Raw genomic sequence first — 22,192 nt, forward strand, 5'->3', positions numbered from 1 at the left:
CACTGTCGTGGTTTATTTACATAGAGCTGCACCACCAGGAGTGGTTTACTCCTTATTGGTTTATTTTGGTTAAAGTAGTCACAATTTTTCTTATTCTGATAGAATTGGGCTTTATGGTATATTTACAGTACATTTATGGACAGTGAATTGAAGCATTGGAACAAACTCTGACTCATTGGAAATGTCAGTTTTTCCATAGATGGATATACAATTTTTTTTTAAAGAAAACAGCCAGGTTCAGGTGACAGAGTAAGGTCAAAATGATGTTAGCTCACTGCATTGCCCACAGCAACCCAATATTCAATTAGAATAATGTTATAAATTGATATGGATCAATTTATACCTTTTATTAGAATATAAATTCTCTGTTTGGTTGTTATGTTTGCCTTTTGGTTGACAGCACAAAGAGGGAGAGAGGAGGGTAGAGAGGGAGGGAAGGAGAGAGAGCAGGATGGAGTTGGCAGAAAGACAGAGAGAGCAAGTATTATTGTTGTAAATTAAAATATCATATATAGAAAAATTACAATGTATTAGTTGTTATCCAGTGAAATTAGTGATTTAGCAGGGGGCTTGAACACTTTTGCAAGGCACTGTATGCATGTCATATTCTCATTAGGGGATGAGCCCCCCTAAAGGTCTGATCCTAGAATTGCCACTGGTCAACACTGCAGCTTCTGCATCACTGATCCCAAGCATTTTTCCACACATTGCATAGAAATCTTTCTCATCGCTACAGTCCTGGGAACAGTGTACAAATCGTAGAATATGTAAAATCATATGTCTCATTGGAGCACAACAGGTGAATATATTTTTTAGTTGAATGGGTGGTCACGCTACAGGACATTCATGCAGCGTGAACCTCACTGTGACCCCAAAAAAGCCCTGAACATCAGTCTCCTCTGTTCTGTTCTTAAAGTCTCGGGAAGGCCACTGTTACTGTACATTATTATTATTATCATTATTGGCATTTAGCAGATGCTCTTATCCAGAGCGACTTACATAGGTTATTTTTTTACATGTTATCCATTCATACAGCTGGATATTTCCTGAGGTAATTGTGGGTTAAGTACCTTGCCCAAGGGTACAGCAGCAGTGCCCCAGCAGGGAATCAGACCAGGAATCTTTTGGTTACGAGTCCTGCTCCTTAAACACTATGCTTCAGCGCCGCTGTAGAACCAGCTTTGCAGCCTAAGCTATAAAAGCACGACTGCACTGAATCACTGAAGGGGCCTTTAGCCTTTCCCTTCAGCCATTTCTGACATCACGTCTGGCAAGTGAGGCAGCAAGGGAGTTTTATCCCTGCGGCAGGAAATGAGCCAACGCAGGACCACGTGTGAAAGTATGCAGAATTACCTCAAAGTCACATCTGTCTCATCTCTATGTGATAATGAGGAATAAAAAAGAATTTGAAAAGGTTTGGAGTTAGCAAGGCATTTTGCAGATGGTGTAAGTCTGGTGGAGAAAATGCTAACCTTTAATATGATAGTCTGGTATGGGAAATAAAAGTAACCTCTTCAGAGCTACAAACACAGCAGATAAAATCACTGGCTGACAGCAGAAACAGCCTTATTTAACACTGAACTATTTAACACTGTAGTGAAGAGGAAAGCTCAGAGCATCGCTGGGGATCCCACTCACCCCCTGTATCCTCAGTTTTAAAGATTTCCTTCAGGCTGGTGCTTTAGAATGCCTAATGTCAGGGAAATGTGCATGAGAAGTTCGTTTTAAGTGTTCTAAGTCTGTTAAATAGTGCAATATAATGAGCAATGGAAGCCCGTTATTTTTGTTACTTTTTACTGCTGTATTGTGTATTTATGTGCTATTTATAATTTTACATAAATCTGCATTGGTGTCATGAAGTTTGTCACTGAAAAGATCATAGTTAATAGACTATACTGTATAGAATGTGTAACAAATAAATGCAGTATAAACATTGCTACTACATGCATGCATAGGTATGTACATTTTTAAAACAAATTAATTATTAAATAATTTAAAAATAATTAAAATAAATTAATAATTAAAATATTAATTATTATTATTATTATTTACTCTATTTATATGTTTATTAACAGAACTGTCTACAGTAATCTTGAAAAAAGTGTACTCTCATGACTTTCACTGCTAACGTGCTAGCAGAGCACTAGCAATAAAAATGTGATGTAGGGCATTCACTTTATCTCTCCTGATAACAGCCATGTGAATGTACAGAATTTTCATTTTATTGCTGATACTGCTCTCGTTTGGCCAGTGATGTCACATCAGAGTTTTTAAACTTATACACATATGAATTCCATGATACATGCATTATGACAAAAGCTTTCAGTAAAATCTACTAAAAATAATGAGCTACATTTATCTGTCCACCTTATTGTCACAGCCAGAGTTCAACAATCAGCAAAACCAGCACAGAGATGTAGCAGGTACGGTCTGTTACAGCACCCTACTTCACCCAGGGTGAACCAAACAGCAGTCACAGGCAGCGCAGATCAGAGAGCGAGACGGCAGGCGGGGGGAAATGAGGGGGAGAAGAGAGAGCAACAGCCCGAGGGACAGTGCTGTGACCGAGAGGAGAGAGGAGACACTCACCTGGTGGAAGGGCATGTTTGTGGTGTGGGTGAGCTGTGAGCTGTGGAGGGTTAGAGGCAGGGATCTCCCCCGGAGAGCTGGGCCTGTCTTAGCGCTGTCTGCCAGTGTCCTCACTGCACCGCATGCTCCCACAGACTGCCGAGAGGCTGGGAAACTGATCCTGAGTCAGCATCACTGTGCCCCGCTCCTCCCCCTGGACCCACAGCTCCTCCTCACTCTCTCTTTCTGTGCTTGGGATCATTTATGATGATTTATTCTTCCTTCCCTCCCGTGTTTGACTATGCCTCAGCCTCCTGTACTTTTTACGCATATTTCCTCTCTCTCCAAACTCTTTTTCCCTGAATCCTTTTTATCACACTGTATACTGCGTCCTTCCTTGGAAATAGACACGCAGTATGATTTCATTCCACTGTTTTCAGTCACCATCACATTTCTTGTATCTGTAGCAAGAGTTTAGAAAAGAAAATTTGCATCTGATTTCACAAACTCACAGCCTCAGCTAACAAATGTAAGGTCTTTATTCAGAGGAGGAAGACATCACTCACACTCACAGACATACTGAAGAATAAACACTCTCAGCATGGTGTCTGCAAGCAACCATACAACACACGTTTACATCAATGTTAATATGAGTCAAGCATTATTTTGTTAACTGGTCAGTACGGTTTGAAACAGCTTTTTCCCCTTGACCAGACATGATTTACATAGTTAAATGTTTCCAATAGGTGACTGATTGAATGATAGACTGACCGGAATGAAAACCCACAAGATTATCTAGTGCTGTCCTGAAGAAGTCAATGTTTCCTGTCTCGTGCAGACTGTGAACACTCCCACTGTCACTGAGTCCAGATACCGTGTAATACTGCTGTTTCAGATCATTGCCAGTCACTTTGGCACCATGTAAGCACTATGATTCAAGGTAATGCTGTTTTATAGCTCATATTTAGGTTCTACATTTTCATTTCTATGATGTAAGTACTACATGCTGCCCTGAAGGATAATTGTTAAGCACTGTGTTTTTAAGCACTATGTTTTTATTGTTGTATAGTTTTATTTTAAGATTGTGTTTCTGTATTGATGCCTGTTTAAGGCTATTCTGGTTGTTCTACACCTGTTAATATTATCCTTGTGACTGTACCTCTATCTGTCAGTTATCCTTGTGCCTCCATTGAGACATTGAGACACAGTTTTTTGCTCTAGATGAGAGTGTCTGCTAAATGGTAACACTGTAATGTAACGTAATACGCTATGACAGCCTTTTAAGTTTCTTCACTAATGGTATTTCCGAAATAAGTAACTAACTAAATAATGAATCATAATTTAAAGAGTCGGAAGGATCTTCGGAATTTTTCCCTTCAGGTGAACATTGTGCAACAGGGGTCATTCTTTTCCAGCCAATGGCGTGACAGCATTCATCAGGCTTTCTGGAGGTGCTCGTGTTACCCTCCCTCTCACATCTGCACGTTAACCTCAATTCACAGCTGCTTAGATAAGGACTTGCATAAGGCACAAATAATTTCCATTTCCAAGGAATTTTTATATCATGCTCAGACTATTTGAATGAGTTGCGTGTGCTGTTTGGACTATCACATGGTGAAAAGAAGAGCCTTATTTTTCCTTCCTCCTACCAAACACTAGAGAGGAGGCTATCATCAGAGACACAGATCATCATTTAACACAGCCTTACACTTCACTATAAAGAAGTAAATATAGTTATACAATATATGTATATGTACACACAAATATATATGGTAAAAACTCAAAAATCGATCATAAATAGAATGTTTTGACAGGTTCAACTGAGTTCTGTGCCCACTAGTGTGTTTGATGTCATTCAGGTGTTTTAAAACTCAATTCCATCTTCGGGCAGCCCCCCATCCCCCCACCCCATCCCCCCAAACCCCTCACTGGTCCATCCCTCCATCTCTCCACCCCACCACGCATCCCCACCCAGGCTCTCCAGAGGGGCCTGCAGCCCGGCTCCATCCCTCCATCTCTCCACCCCACCACGCATCCCCACCCAGGCTCTCCGGAGGGGCCTGCAGCCCGGCTCCATCCCTCCATCTCTCCACCCCACCACGCATCCCCACCCAGGCTCTCTGGAGGGCCCTGCAGCCCGGATCCATCCCTCCATCTCTCCACCCCACCACGCATCCCCACCCAGGCTCTCCGGAGGGGCCTGCAGCCCGGCTCCATCCCTCCATCTCTCCACCCCACCACGCATCCCCACCCAGGCTCTCCGGAGGGCCCTGCAGCCCGGCTCCATCCCTCCATCTCTCCCTTTGCACTGCCACGGCTCGCGTTACCAAGCTGCTGCCATGAAATATTCAGCACTCCAGCCCTCTGGCTGCTGCAGTATGAGAGCCCAGCGAGTGGGACAGTGCCAGGGAGCGGTGTAATAGAAGACAGCGGAACTCCAATGGAAAAGGTCCCTTAGTTTGGTTTCGCTGCCCTGCACATTCCAGAGTGACAGGCTATGTCAGAGCCCAACCAGGGGACATCTCCGTCAATTTGCATCAGCTCATTCCTTTATTTTCCTTTTGGGAGTCTTCCCTCTGTGTCCTCCTCAGGTTCCAGGACATTAATAATACACAGTTCGGCTCAGCTTCCTGGCTCAGCTTTCAAGGGTGAGGTTAAAATGGGGGTCCCTTCCACCCTCTGCCAGGTATGTATCCCATACACCCCCTGCTGTGCACAGCTGTGGCACTGCCTCGTGTGAACCCCACTCACAGGCCCCTTACCCAGGACCTCTCAGCTCTCTGCACCCCTAACCCTAACCCTAACCCTAACCGCACAAATTAACATAATGGTTGTTGCTCCCTTTGTTTTCTACGATTGTAAGAGAAGAAGGGCTGCTGTGAAATATTTTTAGGGCAGGGCTATCACGCAGCTGGCTAGTTGGCCTGTGTCATATACTGTATATTGTACACTGTATTTCTATGCTGAAGCTGATACAGGATACTGTTTTTCTGGGTCGCTTGTGTGTCTCAGAGAATAAAGGAACAGGTGTATATAGATGTTATTTTCCATCATTTGTGCTCAATCTGGTCATTGGCCAAGCTTAACAGACCCATTACTGGAAACGGATGGGCTTGTGTTTTCATAAGCAATACCAGTAAGCACCAACACAGCTACAGGAAATCGATGTAATCTCTGGCTGTTAATACACTACAGATTCAGAAGCGGTTTGTTTATGGATTGACTGCTGTATCTTCTTATGCTCCAGAGGGTGCATCTACACCACAGAGTGTAAAATCACTCCATAAAGCATTTGATGCATAAATGTGCTCAGCAGCTCAGACTGCAGCAGTTATTAAGGACACATTTTCATAATACATTCATTTATACAACTCAGAACATGAACAAATTTAATATCTTCATCATGTAAAACCAACACACTAGGAAGTTTCCATGTAGTCTGACGTTTGTCAAATGTTATCAATATTTTGATATTGGATATACTTGTAGGATAAAAGTATCCTCCAAACTTCAAACTTGAAACATAGCTGGTACACAAAAATCAGTTACTCTCAGAACACGTGTTCTCCTTCTGTGAGAATATTCACTCAAAGAGATGGCAGTAAAGGAACTGCATTTAGATTCCCTACAATAACTTTAGACCATGTTAATGCATGTTCTGAAAGGTGTGGTTTATTTTACAGTATTTATACAGTTGGTAACAGAGCACAAACAAAGCATGGTATTCAAAGTCCAGTTTGGGGCAGAGGTCCAGAGAGGAGTGTGCATTTGTAGCTCCTCGCTGCTGCTTCGGAACAGGGAGGGGTCAGCAGACTGCGGGGAAGCAGCAAACAGGTGTGTGGATGTTGCCCTCACAGCTGGGTTTGCTGACAGAAAAATGTCTAAGAGCACCTTTTTCCTCTATGAAAATCTTGCAAAGAGCACCTTACGAAAACCTCAGCAAGAACATCAGGTGTCCCACGCGGTCCAGGTGCCCAGGGCACAGGAAGCAGAGGCAGCTCTTCCTGCCTTTTCTTTTTCCCGTATCCTTAATCATTTCCCGGCCCTCGCTGCTGACGGCCCTCACCAGCAGCAGGGAGACGCAGGAATGTCACTGCGGGGGCAGGGGGATGCCCCGGGGGTCTGTCACCTGCCCCTCCTGCAGATTCTTCACCAGCTGCGCCAGCCACCGCTTGGTGGTGGTGTCGTCCTTCAGCACCTGGGCGAAGGTGGTGTCCTTCAGCTGGTCCGGCAGGCACTGGCGAAGGGCCTCCCTCGCTCTGTGAGGACAGGTACAAATTTCACCCCACAAGACACTTTACTGACATCATTCGCTCTTCATTACAAAGCCACTGCCTAACTGAGAAGCACAGAGCTCCTCCTACAGGTCATTCATGGAACAGCCATGCAGGCAGACAGACGTGCCTGAGCCTCCTGTTTGTGCTTTCATACAGACTGAGTTTACTGGAATACCTTGGATTGTCAGAGAGACGGAGGTAACATCGCACAACGTGCTTGAGCAGACGAGCTGACGGCTCTTTAGACAGCTGCAGGACCATTTTACCCTGTAAATGGAGAAGGGATTTTTCCTTAATCCAAATGATTCAAATGGAGCCAGCCTCACATTTCAAATGAGATACAGGAAACTTACAAGTATCATCGCCACATGAGAGAAGCGCTCATACGTCTGACAAATGTACGCCAGCCCTGTGTCATCCAGCAAGATTTTCTGTAGTATGAAGGTAGCAACCTGTCATGGAGGAAAAGACGGTGAGCAGTTGTGTTTTTAATACCCCAAAGAGAGAGCAGAGTTTTCCCCACGCTTTCGAGAGGGGAGTGGTGCAGAGGGCATACCGTTTTGGAAAGCTCACTGCCAGACTCCATAATGCGGAGGCAAAGGGGAATGATCTCAGTTGTTAGTAAGAAGTTGATCACTTCCTGCTCATCTGTTTTCACCAGAGCTCCTACAGAAAGACATTCAAGCATTTAATAAACAGTTAAAATGTACAGATCAGAAGTGAAAAACAGCCAATAAAGGTGAGGGCACCCATGACACCTAGGCTAGTGAATCACACATATTCAAAGGGGCGTGTTTAGTGATGAAAGTAACTTACCTATGACTCCTAGGCTAGTGAGTCTCAGGTACTCAAACGGGCGTGTTTTACTGACAGTGTGTAGAAAGGGATAAAGGAATAGTGGGATATGTGCAGCCAGGAATGCAGATCTGGAAGAAACAAGCCCGAGAACAATTCAGAGACATATCTCATCCTTAGTACTGTATTACAAAGTAACAAACGTGCTCCGTTTTAATGTGAATAAAAGCCAGCCTGTACCGTGTCTCAGGATGGGAGGCGACACACTGCAGCAGTGCTAAGGCGTTACACACTCTGTTGGACTGGTGCGCTGTCAGTGTGGGTGGATTAATAGAGGGATATATGTTGACAATTTCCTGTAAAATCACAGACAGACAATATTAAAGTCATTAAGGTCTGAAAGAAGACACAGCTGAGATAATCACCAGAGGAGCAAACCATTTTTGTAAACAGGGTTACATGGAGCAATGATTTTGGTGTCAAGCATTTTCACTGTAAGGTATAGATGGGTTTGTACGTCCACAACAGATTAGCTCAGCAGCTTCAGCTCAGTGTTGCCATGACGCCCACCTGCAGGAGTGCGGCTATGGTGCCACAGGAGTGCCAGAGCATGGGCGCCAGGTCTGGCACAGACTCCCGCTTCTTGCTGAGTTCCAGCAGGGCATTCTCCCGAGTCTCCGGGCTGGACAGCTCGTTGATCCACTGGTAGATCTTTTCCCTATCCACTTGCGCCAGTGCTGTGGTTACAGCCTATAATACAAATCAAAAGGTAAACTAGGCAAACCCTTGAAAGTGATCTCTTTTACTTTATGTTACATTCCATTGCATGTCTGCCACATGTGGTCTGATAATTGAGCTCCAGCTGAATATTTACAGACTGCGCTGTGCTGACACATCCTGCTTTAGCACACTTTTTCGCAATACTGAATGTACTGCTTTTTGTTCTCCGTGTTCTTTATTAAATTAAGTTAAATGATCACTGATGTGGGCTTGTTGGTTCTTGGTTCTTGTTGAAGAAAATGTGTGGCTGGTCTGTTTGTGAGAACAGAGTAACAGCTTTTTCCTGGCAAGTTATGTAAACAAAGTTATCATCATGATCATTATTCTTAACTATGCACACAATCCACCTACCCACGTCTTGGGGGTCTCTAGCACGATGCATTATTTGAACGTAATTATTTAGCTACACAGCTTGCATAGAAAGTACCTAGTTAAAATAAATCTGTTTTTACTGTCTACCTTCCATCTTTGTTATTTATTATACTGAGATGCGACTAGTTTACTAAACACAGATGCGATCACGCTACTGCCCCAATCACTGCTGTCCAGTGTATTCAGCTTAGCTTGCCAGCTAGCCAACAGTACATGGTTAACTGCTTGTTGTTAGCTGTCTAGCTAGATAACTACCCCACCAGCTGGAGCGACATATTTCTTGTCAAGAAATGAAATAAGTAAATAAGCCTTGAAAATGAGTTTACATAAACACGATAGCTCAACAGGCTAAAAGGTTTGCTACATTAAAATACCAACATATCATACTCTCCCTATATTTTGCACTTCAATGAGCATGGGGTATAATTACTATTCCAATACATTTCTTCACAATGAAACAAACAATAAAAATTAAAACATAATATTCAAAGGGCTAATGATAAGAAATACAGTTCTGCATTAGTGCTCTCATACTGCCTCAATCTCCCAGAGGGTGAGTGCAAAGTAGGCGACTGCTATAATCAAAATTACACCTATACTACATCTTATAACAAGACCGCATCGTGAGAAATAATGTTAGAGCATTTATTGAAAATCATCTTAGGAATACGATATCACTTAGCTAGAGTTCGTTCTGAATCCAACTGAGACGAAAGACCTGAAGTAACTGTGAAATAAATAACGCTTAAACAGCCAGCACAGAAACTACTATGCGTTTTTCTACCCCCAAAGGAATTTCCAAATAAGTTTCTGTATTTTTCTGTCCATCACATCCAGCTAGCTAGGCGCTAACTTGACAGCTACAGTTAGTCGCTTAACGATATACTGAGGCCTAGCATGGCAGCTAACTAGGTAGCTGGCAGAAACAATAAAATAGCAGTCTTACTGCTCCTGTAGCCAACATTCTCTGAAGCGCTTGGATATGGTCTCCCGGAGCCTGTTGAGTACCTATTTTAAATCGGTTTTACACAAAATATTAATATGAAAAATATTCTCTGTTGCAAAAACAGAGAGCCCTAAGACAACTTTAGACGAAAGTGCGACCCGTGAACCCTAACCCGCGCACATATCTACCATAGAATGCGGGCTGGTGACGGAAATCTCGCGATGTTTCGCGCGGCCGGCGTTCTCGGGCACCATTTCCGCTGTGAATTCGCGTTCCCGCCATCATAGCGCAGCTGCTGCGTCGCGCGCTACGCTGTCAACAACAGAATAACGACGGCCACCGCGTGCCGGCAGCCGGGCTACAGCCGTTCATACACAAACCCCGGCAGAACACGGACCTTATTCACAAGTAAGACATTTTTATTTCCTCAATAGAAAGACCCATGTTTTTTCCCTTGACGATGGGCAGTTGCTAGCTAGCAATTATTTCTGGCCTTGATGTCATTACGTTAGCTAGCTCGCTAGCTAGCTAGTACCTCATTAGCTAGCTTGCTAACCGTTTGCTAGCACCTAAATGAATATGCCCTCCACAGTTTGCTAACCTTGCTAACGCCTGATCGAATATGTTGTGCCACTAAGCATCGCTCGCAAATTTTCGGAGAAAACGGCTCTATCTCATGCTCACCTATTGGTGTGACTTTAGGAAAGTGAAGAAACTGTCATTGCTCACGCTAGCTGACCGCTTTCCTCTTTTCCCACCAGTCAATGAGAAGCTAACGTTACCGTTAGTTCAGAAGCTGAAGTTAACGAGTCAAATCTGGTTTCTTTCTTTATTATAGCCAAATGTCCTCTGCGACTTTTTGTGTGCCGTACCATTGCGATTAGACTAGCAACTATCCTAACGTGTGGTCTCCTTCATCGCTAACTTTATTTGGTTAGATTCCTCAGTCGCTAATGGGGCCAGTAGCTAATTGGAGTTAAAACATTAATTTAATTCCAGGGCGTGAGTGGGCAGGTGGAGGCGGACTGTTGTGTGGGTAAGTTCGGAATCGCCTCAGGCTCGGCCAGCTTTGGGCAGGGAATAATGTTGTTTCCTGCTTGTTTGCTGAACAGCTGCTCGGCTAGCTCCCGTTTGTGTCACGTTAACTGAATCGCGTATTAGCTTCGTTACTGAGCCTGCTAGCGAGCGGCATAGCCTGCGTGCTGTGCTCCGGTGTACCTGCCCGGTCTGGGTAACGGTAGCCGCTCATATGTGCTCATTAAGTAGGTTAGCTATTTTCCAACAGCAAGGCAGCTAAACCACACTAATTCATAGCGTTCACAGCTAGCAGGCTGCGTGAGTACGTGAACAATAAAGCCCATTGTTCATTGCCAGTGAAGTAGCTGTTAGCTGCTGCTTCTCGCAGTGGGATCAGGGCACGATTGCAGGCTTGGTCTTTGTAGCGTTTGCTAGCGAGGAATCATGTGGAGTCTATGTGCACACATACTTCAGATTTACTTTGTATTCCCAGCGTCTTTTTTTCTAAAAAAAAATGCCTTAGCCTATGTAATATCTGCTTTTAAAGGATCGTTTGCAAATATGACCATGTTAGCCATTTAAGTGTTCTTTTGCTCCAGTTACCAGAATACCAATGACGTGTTGCCGTACGCTTATCACAGTTTAACTCAGCCCGACAGTTGTACCTGAGACTGAAAGTGCCCTGTGTCCACCAGCCATGGCAGCCACGGTGCCCAAGCTGTGCCCCGCCGGGCCGGTCCGCATCCGCATCTGCAGCCTGGAGCTGGGGACCACCAGATGGAAAGAAGGCAGCTTTGAGATCCATGAGAAGGACAGCAAAGTCCACCTCTGTTTGAAGTTCAACAGCGGTGGTGCCCCCAAAGTCTTTCAGGTACACCGTGTGCCTGTGCTTGAATTCTGGTGTGACACTGTGGATGCTGTCACTGTGAGGGTCACGGTTACTGTACATGGCCACTGAGATGGCAGCTCACCTGTGTGATTGCTGACTGAAGATGTGAAATTAAATGCTGATTAATTTACAATGTTTTGTTTATATTTCTGGTCTGAGAATACAGGACTTTTTCTCATCGATTTATTCCTCTTTGCCTGCAGCTAAACCAAAATGTGAAGAATGTAGTGTTGGGTCCTATGCAGAGTCAGATAAGACTTGTGGTGACACTGAAGGACTCCAGTGTTGTCACCTTGGATAAAATGCCTGTTGTATTGGCTCAAAAACTGAAGGAGTACCTTGATAAGTTAAAACAAGGCAAACAGACAGGTATGCTCTTCTTGTGCTGTGGAAATGCATTGAGTGCTTTTGATCATTGTGCATAGTCAATTCAAATCAAAGCAGTGTGACTGTATATTCTGCAGTTTTTGTTCATTTGAGTACAGCTGTCTTACCTTTCCTTTCCTGTGGCAGTGTGGAGCACACTGAAAATAAGTTACTTTCTTATTCTAGTTCTAAAAACTACCCAAGGAAGTGCAGGTTTAGGGGGTGTTCTTGGGAACAGATCCATAAAGAATGACTCCAGCCAGCACCTGCCTTCTGCTGAGAGACAGGTACAGAGTTTAAAGGATATTTCACTATTTTAAGGATTGCGTTTAAAAAGTGGCATACATAATTGGGAATTGATTATATGTGAAAACGTTTATAATTTTATAGATTTTCGTTCTGGTGAACACGTCATTTTATACAGTTTTGTTCTTTTATTTGCACTGTACAATAAAATGTGGTGAAGCTGAGGATTAGGATGTGCATTTAAGTGGTAATTTGTCCTAGACGGCACAGAGGCGAGCGAGCTTGGATAGCAGAGAGGAGAGCAGCCCTCGCAAGCCCCTGGCCAGCCCCAGCAGAGTCTCCGCCCCCCTGCGCAGCGGCCTCTCGGAGAACAGGTAGATATGCAGGACCTGCACTTACGCCTCTCTCCACAAGGCCCACTGTTAGACTCTTAAGGGCTGATTTTCTTTGTTGAATATGACATAAGATCCTTCTGGCATCTTCCCACAGCATTCTGATGCTCAGCAGCCTGCTTTATGAATGTGGATGCATGGGATATTCCTGTGGAATTTGAATCTTTCCCTTACTAGCCCTTCCCAGGGAGATAGATTTCCAAACAAACTGTGAAGAGAGCTTTCTGAGGAGGAAGTGCTGTACTGCACTTGAGGTCCTCTAATAAATTTGTTATAGAAGGTGAGCAGGCTGCTTGAGGAAGACACTCCCATGGTTGCACTTTTCCTCCCTTTTCCTTCAAATGAACTGCCTGTGTGTCTGTGTGTTTGTGGGGGGGGGGGGGGGGGGGGGGGGGGGCGGCATGTAGCATGCAGCATGTAGCCCTGGGTGCATGGGTGGGCACATGGAGCACAGTGTTGCAGCATCTGGGCAGCTTATACAGGCTCCGTGTGCGGGGAGTTACTCATGTCATTCTGAGCGCCACATTTAGAATTTTAGTTCAGTAGTTTGGGTTGCAAAGTGATGGCATTTAACCAGTGTGACACTTACACATTTTGACAGCTTGCTTTGCACCTGAGTTGTACATCAGAAGCCATTGGGCTAGACTGCTGTATGTGCTCACAGCCTTAAGATGCAGTGGCAAGTAGAGATGCAGGTTTCCTTCTGCTTTGTCTGCCAGAAGTGAGAAAAGGAAGAGGCCGCTGGCCTCAGAGAGCGACCTGAGCGAGGACTACCCTAAGGAGAACGACTCCTCCAGGTAGGCACCCTCATCACATTCAGCTTTTGCTTTTGCAAAAGGCCATTCCTGAATTTCTCTTACACGTATTTGTAGTGTTCTCCTCTGAGATTCAACCCTGTCATTGTCCTGTGAGTAGTAGCCCATTGTGACTATAGTAATGTAAATGTTGAAAGTGGAGCGTAGTGCCTGTTTTAGCAGTGGTAATTGAGTTTGTATGCTCTGTGGCTGCACTGAGAGTGCATGCTACCTGCAGTGCAGTAATAGCAGCAGCAATGGAGACGCATGTCCTGTCAGCAGGAGCTGGTGTTACAGTGCAGGCTGTCAGCAGGAGCTGGTGTTACAGTGCAGGCTGTAGGGACACAGCAGAGTGAGCTGGTGTTACAGTGCAGGCTGTAGGGACACAGCAGAGTGAGCTGGTGTTACAGTGCAGGCTGTAGGGACACAGCAGAGTGAGCTGGTGTTACAGTGCAGGCTGTAGGGACACAGCAGAGTGAGCTGGTGTTACAGTGCAGGCTGTCAGCAGAGTGAGCTGGTGTTACAGTGCAGGCTGTCAGCAGAGTGAGCTGGTGTTACAGTGCAGGCTGTCAGCAGGAGCTGGTGTTACAGTGCAGGCTGTCAGCAGGAGCTGGTGTTACAGTGCAGGCTGTCAGCAGGAGCTGGTGTTACAGTGCAGGCTGTCAGCAGAGTGAGCTGGTGTTACAGTGCAGGCTGTCATCAGAGTGAGCTGGTGTTACAGTGCAGGCTGTCAGCAGGAGCTGGTGTTACAGTGCAGGCTGTCAGCAGGAGCTGGTGTTACAGTGCAGGCTGTCAGCAGAGTGAGCTGGTGTTACAGTGCAGGCTGTAGGGACACAGCAGAGTGAGCTGGTGTTACAGTGCAGGCTGTCAGCAGAGTGAGCTGGTGTTACAGTGCAGGCTGTCAGCAGAGTGAGCTGGTGTTACAGTGCAGGCTGTCAGCAGAGTGAGCTGGTGTTACAGTGCAGGCTGTAGGGACACAGCAGAGTGAGCTGGTGTTACAGTGCAGGCTGTAGGGACACAGCAGAGTGAGCTGTTGTTACAGTGCAGGCTGTCATCAGAGTGAGCTGGTGTTACAGTGCAGGCTGTCAGCAGAGTGAGCTGGTGTTACAGTGCAGGCTGTAGGGACACAGCAGAGTGAGCTGGTGTTACAGTGCAGGCTGTAGGGACACAGCAGAGTGAGCTGGTGTTACAGTGCAGGCTGTCAGCAGGAGCTGGTGTTACAGTGCAGGCTGTAGGGACACAGCAGAGTGAGCTGGTGTTACAGTGCAGGCTGTCAGCAGGAGCTGGTGTTACAGTGCAGGCTGTCATCAGAGTGAGCTGGTGTTACAGTGCAGGCTGTAGTGTTTTGTTTATTGTCATTGCAGCAATAACAAGGCCACTGCAGACCCATCCCGGAAGTTTTTGCTGGGCTGCAAGGAGAAGCTGAAGCACTCTGAAGAGAACAGGAGCTCAGGTTTGTGTGGCTGAATTTCCTGTCTAACATCCCCTTCTTCACTGCTGGATGCCTGCATGATGGCACAGTGGGACAGAAACATGTCATTACCGCCAGCTGTGTGTAATGTGCCAGGGAAGGGCATTCTGTGATCAGGGTTCATCTGTTCATCAGGTCCAGCTCCGCTTCAGCCATCATCATTCTATAGCAGCAGATCTGTTTCTAAGGACTACTCGCAGAGCCACTCCTTCCTGGATAGGTAGGTACTCTGTGTAAAGGTCATTTTCTAATGCTGAAACTGCAAAGCAAGGCCATGTTTTGGCCGAATGAACACACCAGTAAAATGGGTGTTTTAGAATCCTTCACTTACTGCGGCTCCTTACTGGAGGTGAATAATTTGGCCGCCTTCACCTCCCGTTTTCTCAGTCTGCAAACACATTCTCAGTTTGCATGTTTTACAACAGTTAGACACGGACCCTGAAAAAGCAGTGCTTTATAAGCTGTCTTGCTGCTACAGTCACTAGAACTGTACTTGGTCAGGGCTGTAGTCTTGCTCAGTGTTGCTGCTTATCACTATGCATAATGTAAAATCTTTTTTGTGTGTTTCAGGCCATCCAGTACAAGCCAGTCCCCGTGTTCCAAAAGGAGCCTGCTGTTTCCCAGCCACTCAACGCCGTTTAAGAAAGTGCGCCCCAGCCTGGACTACAGCGGCTGGAACAAGTCGCGCCCATCCGCCCTGTCCCAGCCCCAGCCGCCGCTGCAGGGGTGAGGAGATAGAATTACATCACAAGCTAGATCTCTTTGGCGTCTATTTTTGCATTTTTTATACTGATGAGAAACATTGCTGGTGGTAGATTCTCCAACCTGGGAAACACCTGCTACATGAATGCCATCCTGCAGTCACTCTTCAGCTTGCAGACCTTCTCCAACGACCTGCTGAAACAGGGCATCCCCTGGAAGAAGGTGCCGGGGAACGCCCTTCTCAGGTAGCACAGCTCTCCTGCAACAAGCATTCCGGCCACACGGAGGCGCCAGAGCTCCCTTATTCAGTCTGAATGTGTGATACAAAGTTCTCCCTGTGCCTTCTGTACACAGTGATCATTCATAGACATTTGTGCTCTCTCTCTCTCTGTATCTCTCTCTCCCCCTCCCTCTGTCTCTCTCTCCCTCTCTCTCTCTGTCTCTCTCCCTCTCTCTGTGTGTAAAGGCGGTTTGCCCACCTGCTGGCTAAGAAGGACATCTGCAGCCCTGAGATGAAGAAGGACCTGCTGAGGAGAGTGAAGAGTGCTATCTCCTCCACAGCCGAGCGCTTCTCTGGGTACATGCAGAACGTAAGCCTGCTCTCCTGGCTGGGATACAGCTGCACGTCTACATTAACGTTTAGACATGATTGCATACTTTAAAAGAAGCTTTGTCTGCAGCATCTCAGAGTTCTGTGGCCTGAGTGAGTACATGGATGTTGGTGTTTTTGTGAAGGTCAGCATTGAAATGGTGGTGTCGTCTTGCAGGACGCTCATGAGTTCCTCAGCCAGTGTCTGGATCAGCTGAAGGAGGATGTGGAGAAGGTGAACAAGAGCTGGAAGAACGATGTGCAGTCGTGGGAGGAGCCTCAGGGCTCACGGCTGGGGGCGGAGCCTCAGGGCTCAAGACTGGGGGCGGAGCCTCAGGGCTCAAGACTGGGGGCGGAGCCTCAGGGCTCGCGGCTGGGGGAGGAGCCTGACCCCTCCCGCATTTACACATGCCCAGTGGCGGCCAACATGGAGTTCGAAGTTCAGCACACCATTAGCTGTAAAGAGTGAGTCTCTCTTTCTCTGGGGTCGTCTTTACCTCAGTCACACATGCCAGCTGACTTTCATCCCTCTTTCCCACCTCCCACCTTCATCCCTCTTTCCATTGCAGTTGTGGAGAGATTGTTACGAAGCGAGAGCAGTTCAACGATCTGTCTATCGACCTGCCACGCAGAAAGAAGACTCGTCCTCTACGATCCATACAGGACTCTCTGGATCTCTTTTTCAGGGTACCTTTACAGAAACGCCTGTGGCTTCCTGATCTAAATGTGGAAAATGAGCTGAAGGCTGTGGTTTAGGATGGTTTGATTCAGGGCTCCATTTATTGAGACAGTGCGACTGAATGTTATAACTAGGCGCACCTCTCTGCTCTCTCCTCTGCAGTCCACTGCGACTGTTTTCTGAGAGTGTGCGAGGTGAAATTTCACGTGGTTGCGTTCGTGCGAGTGCATGATGATCATTAGGCTTTTTGGTGCCCCTCCGGCACGGGTACTGCGTTAGCCATTGTGGTTGAAAGTAGTACTTTTTCTTCACTGGCTCAGTCGGTCTCTCCCCGCCTGCACTTTCATCCTCAGTGATGAAACGCGTGAAACAATCCATTTAGCTGTTACCCTCTTCCAAAGATGAAGCGGTCTGTAGCTGATTATTTTAACCCTTTCGCACGTCACTTATTTTACGCTATGTAGCGCACGTTACCTTACATGGTTCGTTATGTTTTCGTAAGCGTTATTAAGCTTCTCATAGTTTTCACCGCCGCATTTGCTATGCATTTAATGTTAACTCATTGTTTCCTCAAAGCTAGAATTAGCTAGAATTTTTCCAGTCTCTTGTTCTAATCGCACCAGTTTTAGCATACACGCTAAAGGGCTAATCACACTGGTGTGACCGTGCACGCGAAAGGGTAAAACAAAATGAGAGAGAGGAGGCTGGTGGAGAGGGAGAGCCAACGAGAGGTACAGCTGATCATGAGAGTGCAGGTGCAGGCGGGGAGAGACCGACTGAGCCAGTGAAGAAGAAAAAGTACTACTTTCAACTACAATGGCTAACGCAGTAGTTGCGGTAGTTCAGATTAAACTATTTTGCAAATATCAAGTCTCAAGTCACTGTCAATCTTTACGTCAATGCAAAACTAGGGTATGCAAATTAAGACAACTATTAATCAGCATGCGGGGTCATTGATTAATACCATGCTGTACCAAAAAAAAGGGTGCGACCAAATTACGTGCTGGTGTGAGCAACTGAGACAGTCGGTAGCACCAGTGCTGCCAGTGGAAACATGTGGAGCCTTGTGTTGTCTCACCATGCCCTTCGATCCATTGTGTGCCCTTTTCGCAGATGGAGGAGATTGAGTATTCCTGCGAAAAATGCAGTGGGAAATCAGCCACTGTGACACACAAGTTCAGCAGACTCCCCAGGTGCGTTACGGAGAACGCTTTAGTTTTAATGTCATTCAGCAAAACAGATGGAGTTGTAGAGGAGGCTGACGGTGTTTGATCTCACCAGGGTGCTGATCCTGCATCTGAAACGGTACAGCTACAACACCCAGCTGTCCCTCAACAGCAAGCTGGGACAGCAGGTGCTCATACCCAAATACCTCACGCTGCTGTCCCACTGCAGCGACTCCACGCGGCCGCCGCTCAGCCTGGGCTGGAGCCCGCACGCAGCCGTGTACGTCACCACGCCCCCGAGTCCCAGTCCTGCATGCCGCCCCCCCCCCCCCCCCCGCCTCGCCTAACACGTGTGTCTTGCGCCTCTTTCAGGTCACGGACTCTGAAAACCTCTCAGACCCTGAACTCCTCTGCGCTCTTAAGGTTAGTTTAATCACCATCTTACTTGCTTGTGCTTTTTGCTTTACGCGTTTGATTTGTCGGTTTCAGTCGGGTCAGGCTCAGGATAGGTGCTTCAGTTCTGCTCTATCACAGTTGACTTGCTTTGATTGACACAGTGATGGTTTGAACTGTGATTGGCAGGAAAAGCTCTCTGAAGGCAGCCAGCTCCAGCAGCATTCTGCTGGACTCCGACAGTGAGGAGGAGCTGCCCAGGAAAGCGGCCAGCCGGAGGCGCAGGCTGAGCGACTGTCTGGCGGACGATGAGAGGACCGAAAAGGTTGGCTTTCTTTGACACCTCAGTGTTGTCATTTGAAGCTGATGACAGCGGGTGGGGGTCTCCTGCAGAGGAATGCACGTGCCGTTTCTGTGTTGCAGCTGGATTGTGGAACACACTTGTCAGTACAGGAAAGACATTTGCTAAATGTGTAGCTAGGGATAAAAAGCTCTGTAAGAAGTCAGTGACTTTCAGGCGCTGACCCTCGGCTCTCTGCGCAGGTGCCGCGGGGGGTGCAGGTGGAGCAGCAGGACTACAGCGCGATCAACGATGATGAGATGCTGGCGGCGGTGCTGGAGATGAGCCGCCATGAGGTGGCGCTCTCGGGCTCCTCGGAGGACGAGCCCACCAGCAGCCCTGACACCGGGTTCGGGGACGCTGACACTCAGGACCTCAGTCAGCACATGGATCTCCTGGAAGCAGACAAGCCTGCAGGTACGGTCAGAGCTCAAGGCTTCAGAAGGACTCTGCTTACTGACCATAATGCAGTGCAGCGCGAGCTCTGATTCCGCTGAACAGCAGTGAGCTGTAGGGAGCAGTTTATTAGAGTTGTGGTGAGAGCTTCCCCCTGCCGGATCATAGACCTGGGCTGCTCAGGAGCTGCGGCACCACTAATGCAGAGTGATTTAATTGCCTTCAGATGTGCTGGACTCGCTGGACCTGACCAAGGACCTGGATGAGAACAAGGAGAACCAGACACCAGATGGAGGCCAGGGGGAGCTGGACTGGATGCAGCAGTACAGTCTGGATCAGGAGAGGGAGGAGCAAGAGCTGCAGCAGGCCCTGGCCCAGAGCCTGCAGGAGCAGGTAAGTCCTGTGCCGAGCCGTCCTTCCTGCCTGAGACCATGCGCTTTCACACGCTGAGAATCCCTCTGCCTACCTGCAGGAGGCTCGGGAAATGAAGGAGGATGATGACCTTAAAAGGGCCACCGAGCTCAGCCTGCAAGGTAAAACGGAGCAACACCCTGCGTGTTCTGCGGTCAGGCGTGTCCTTTGTTCTGATCGCTGTTGCTTGTCCTTTCAGAGTTCACCAACTCTTTGCCGGAGCTGCTGTGCTCTGATGAGGACTCTGGGAACGAGGACGTCCTCGACATGGAGTACAGCGAGGCCGAGGCCGAGGCCCTGCGGAGAAATGCTGAGGTACGCTCCGCCTCCCCTCACACTCCGCCCACCCCCATACGCTCTGCCCACCTCACACTCCGCCCACCCACACATGCTTCATGGGGGTCATGACTGCTGCACGTGATGGGCTCAGATTCAAAAACCTTTTGGAAACTTTTTCTGCAGAAGTTTTCTCTGGCATAAAACCGTGAAGCTTTGTCAGTCTGTGTGGATGAAAAGTTTGACCTTAAGCTGTACCTTCCCTCGTCAGAGTGGTGAACTGGCCAACTCATTCCGGCTCATCAGTGTGGTCAGCCACATCGGCAGCAGCTCCTCCTCAGGTAAGCGCTGGCCCCGCCCCCGGGCTGCCCCACCCCCTGCTGCTGAAATCTCCCGCAGTGACCCAGCACCGTGTCCCTCACAGGCCATTACATCAGCGACGTGTACGACATGAAGAAGCAGGCCTGGCTCACCTACAACGACCTGGATGTGTCGCGCACGCAGGAGTGTGCTGTGCAGAGAGAGAGAGATCGCAGCGGGTACATCTTCTTCTACATGCACAAGTGAGCGCCTCTCCAAGGACAAATGCTGAGTCTTTGCTGCTTTTCCGTTGGCTGCGTTTCTTGCATGTGTGACTGAAAGCCTGTCCTGTGGTTGGCTTGCAGGGACGTGTTTGAGGAGCTCGCTGAGCTGGAGAGGACAGGGGCGAGCAGCGACACTGGGAGGACTGTGCTGCAGCCCCTCTGAAGAGCTGACCATCAGCTGGGATGGATGTCTGTGGTGAATGGATAATTGTAGAATTCGGGGATTTAAGTGAAAATCATTTTTCCTGTACTACTGATCACCGTCCACCCTCCTACACTTCAAGCACTTTGTTACTGAACTTACCTGCACCTGCTTCCATTCCTGCAGGCCAGCCTTCCCCTCAGCTTTGCGTTCTGTTCCCGACCCTCGAGGAAACCACGCGCAGCGGGATACGAAGGCTTTAAAAGCAGGGTTCGCACCGTGTCTGAGGGTTGTGTGTACATTCAACTGGAATTAAATTAGCCATGAACCTTTGGGACTTAAGTTTTTTTTTTTTTTTTTTTTTCTCTTTCTTCATTTTTGCTGAATATTACTTTAACAAAATTACTTACTATCCTTAAGAGATCAAGATTGTCTTGACACAACAAATATAAATTAGTCCTCCTGCATTTTTCCCCTTTACAGTTTTTAATTTGTAATTTGCGGTTTGATTAATGGCTTATTCTGACACATGGAGAAGCGTATGCCAAGTGTGGGAATGAGTTGGCAGGAGGGCCTTCTGTTTGATATGCAGCCTAATGAAAGTGGTGCAATACTTTGTCCTGTGGTGGTAACATGCCAGTGGGCTTTTATTTCTTCTATGTTTGTCCCGTACAGCTCGGTATGAATGGGTTTCACTTTCTTTCTGGAGCTATTGTAGGACTGCAGTTTGAATGTTTGCTGTTCTTCTCATTTAAATGTTTTATTCGTTACATAAACTTCCTCTAACAAACCAATTCTTCATGAAATAGCTTGTCTTTTGTAAGAACGTTTTGTATCCCAGGGGCTGATTTTCACTGGACATCCCTACTGCATCTCCGTTTATCTCCCGGTAAAATACCAGTAGTTTTTTTTTTTTTCCTACAGAGCTTTACTTTGTGAAAATTATACAACCAAACGTTGGTTCGAATGTATTCAGAACTCAGAAAATAACTTAGATGACATTTTTTATAAGAGGTTTCTATCTTGAATAGGCTTTACTTATAAAGCCTATATATTAACTATTTATTTTAGAGACGGTTTCCATGTTTACAGTGCGACTTGCCTAAGCATCCTACGTGGCCAGTATTCAGATCTTTGGAGTTTTATTAGCAAACTTCTTAACTGCCGTTTTTGGACCGGGTTGTCACTGCCTTGCTCACACTCAGCAGAAAGAATGATGGGTTACCTGGGGTCACCTGAAGAACTGTGTGTTTGATATGTTAAGATTTCAGTGCTGTTTAAAGCTATGCTCACACTACCTGCCAGGCATCCGGTATTTTACTCCAAAAGTGAATTTTAAAATAAAATAACTTGGGGAAAACATGTTTTTGTATTTTGTATTTCAATTGCAGATGCAAAATGAAGTGGAGCATATTTTGTTGATTTCTGGTTCTCCTTCCTAAATTCTCTCATTTTGTGAGAACATATGGTGCTGTATTTGTATGAGCCATTATAATGCTGGCATCATTTCTGACACTTAGAAATACAAACTTGCAAACCCCACTTCTGTAACTAACTTTTCCATTGACTGAAATGGTTGTTTCTTTGCCTGCTGCCACAGA

At 46.8% G+C, this 22,192-nt stretch overlaps 2 protein-coding genes across 4 annotated transcripts; one reads left to right on the top strand and one right to left on the bottom strand.

The window, feature by feature from the left end:
* Positions 1 to 6,101: 6,101 nt before the first annotated feature.
* Positions 6,102 to 9,907, bottom strand: LOC118786061 (CCR4-NOT transcription complex subunit 9). Its single transcript, XM_036541093.1, has 8 exons — positions 9,739 to 9,907; positions 8,211 to 8,390; positions 7,881 to 7,996; positions 7,662 to 7,771; positions 7,402 to 7,511; positions 7,199 to 7,297; positions 7,021 to 7,112; positions 6,102 to 6,827 (listed from the first exon to the last, which is right to left on the bottom strand). Exons 1-8 carry the CDS (start codon positions 9,754 to 9,756, stop codon positions 6,659 to 6,661), a joined length of 894 nt encoding a protein of 297 aa, XP_036396986.1. The 5' UTR covers positions 9,757 to 9,907; the 3' UTR covers positions 6,102 to 6,658.
* A 104-nt stretch (positions 9,908 to 10,011) lies between these two features.
* On the top strand, positions 10,012 to 21,951 carry LOC118786210 (ubiquitin carboxyl-terminal hydrolase 37-like). 3 transcript variants are annotated; one of them, XM_036541313.1, is made up of 25 exons: positions 10,012 to 10,146; positions 10,738 to 10,774; positions 11,451 to 11,626; positions 11,848 to 12,013; positions 12,197 to 12,297; positions 12,518 to 12,630; positions 13,368 to 13,445; positions 14,807 to 14,895; positions 15,049 to 15,133; positions 15,484 to 15,639; positions 15,729 to 15,860; positions 16,082 to 16,205; positions 16,383 to 16,669; positions 16,774 to 16,891; positions 17,997 to 18,076; positions 18,165 to 18,329; positions 18,422 to 18,472; positions 18,632 to 18,767; positions 18,986 to 19,199; positions 19,405 to 19,571; positions 19,651 to 19,711; positions 19,789 to 19,904; positions 20,137 to 20,206; positions 20,290 to 20,428; positions 20,531 to 21,951. In XM_036541313.1, exons 3-25 carry the CDS (start codon positions 11,453 to 11,455, stop codon positions 20,610 to 20,612), a joined length of 2,904 nt encoding a protein of 967 aa, XP_036397206.1. In that variant the 5' UTR covers positions 10,012 to 10,146; positions 10,738 to 10,774; positions 11,451 to 11,452; the 3' UTR covers positions 20,613 to 21,951. The 3 variants fall into 3 exon arrangements, with proteins under 3 accessions (XP_036397206.1, XP_036397205.1, XP_036397207.1); XM_036541312.1 differs by lacking the exon at positions 10,738 to 10,774; XM_036541314.1 differs by lacking the exons at positions 10,738 to 10,774; positions 19,651 to 19,711; positions 20,531 to 21,951 and having other exon boundaries at positions 20,290 to 20,398.
* Positions 21,952 to 22,192: the final 241 nt, after the last annotated feature.

The sequence above is a fragment of the Megalops cyprinoides genome, chromosome 11 (genome assembly GCF_013368585.1).
Source record: "Megalops cyprinoides isolate fMegCyp1 chromosome 11, fMegCyp1.pri, whole genome shotgun sequence".
Taxonomy (NCBI): domain Eukaryota; kingdom Metazoa; phylum Chordata; class Actinopteri; order Elopiformes; family Megalopidae; genus Megalops; species Megalops cyprinoides.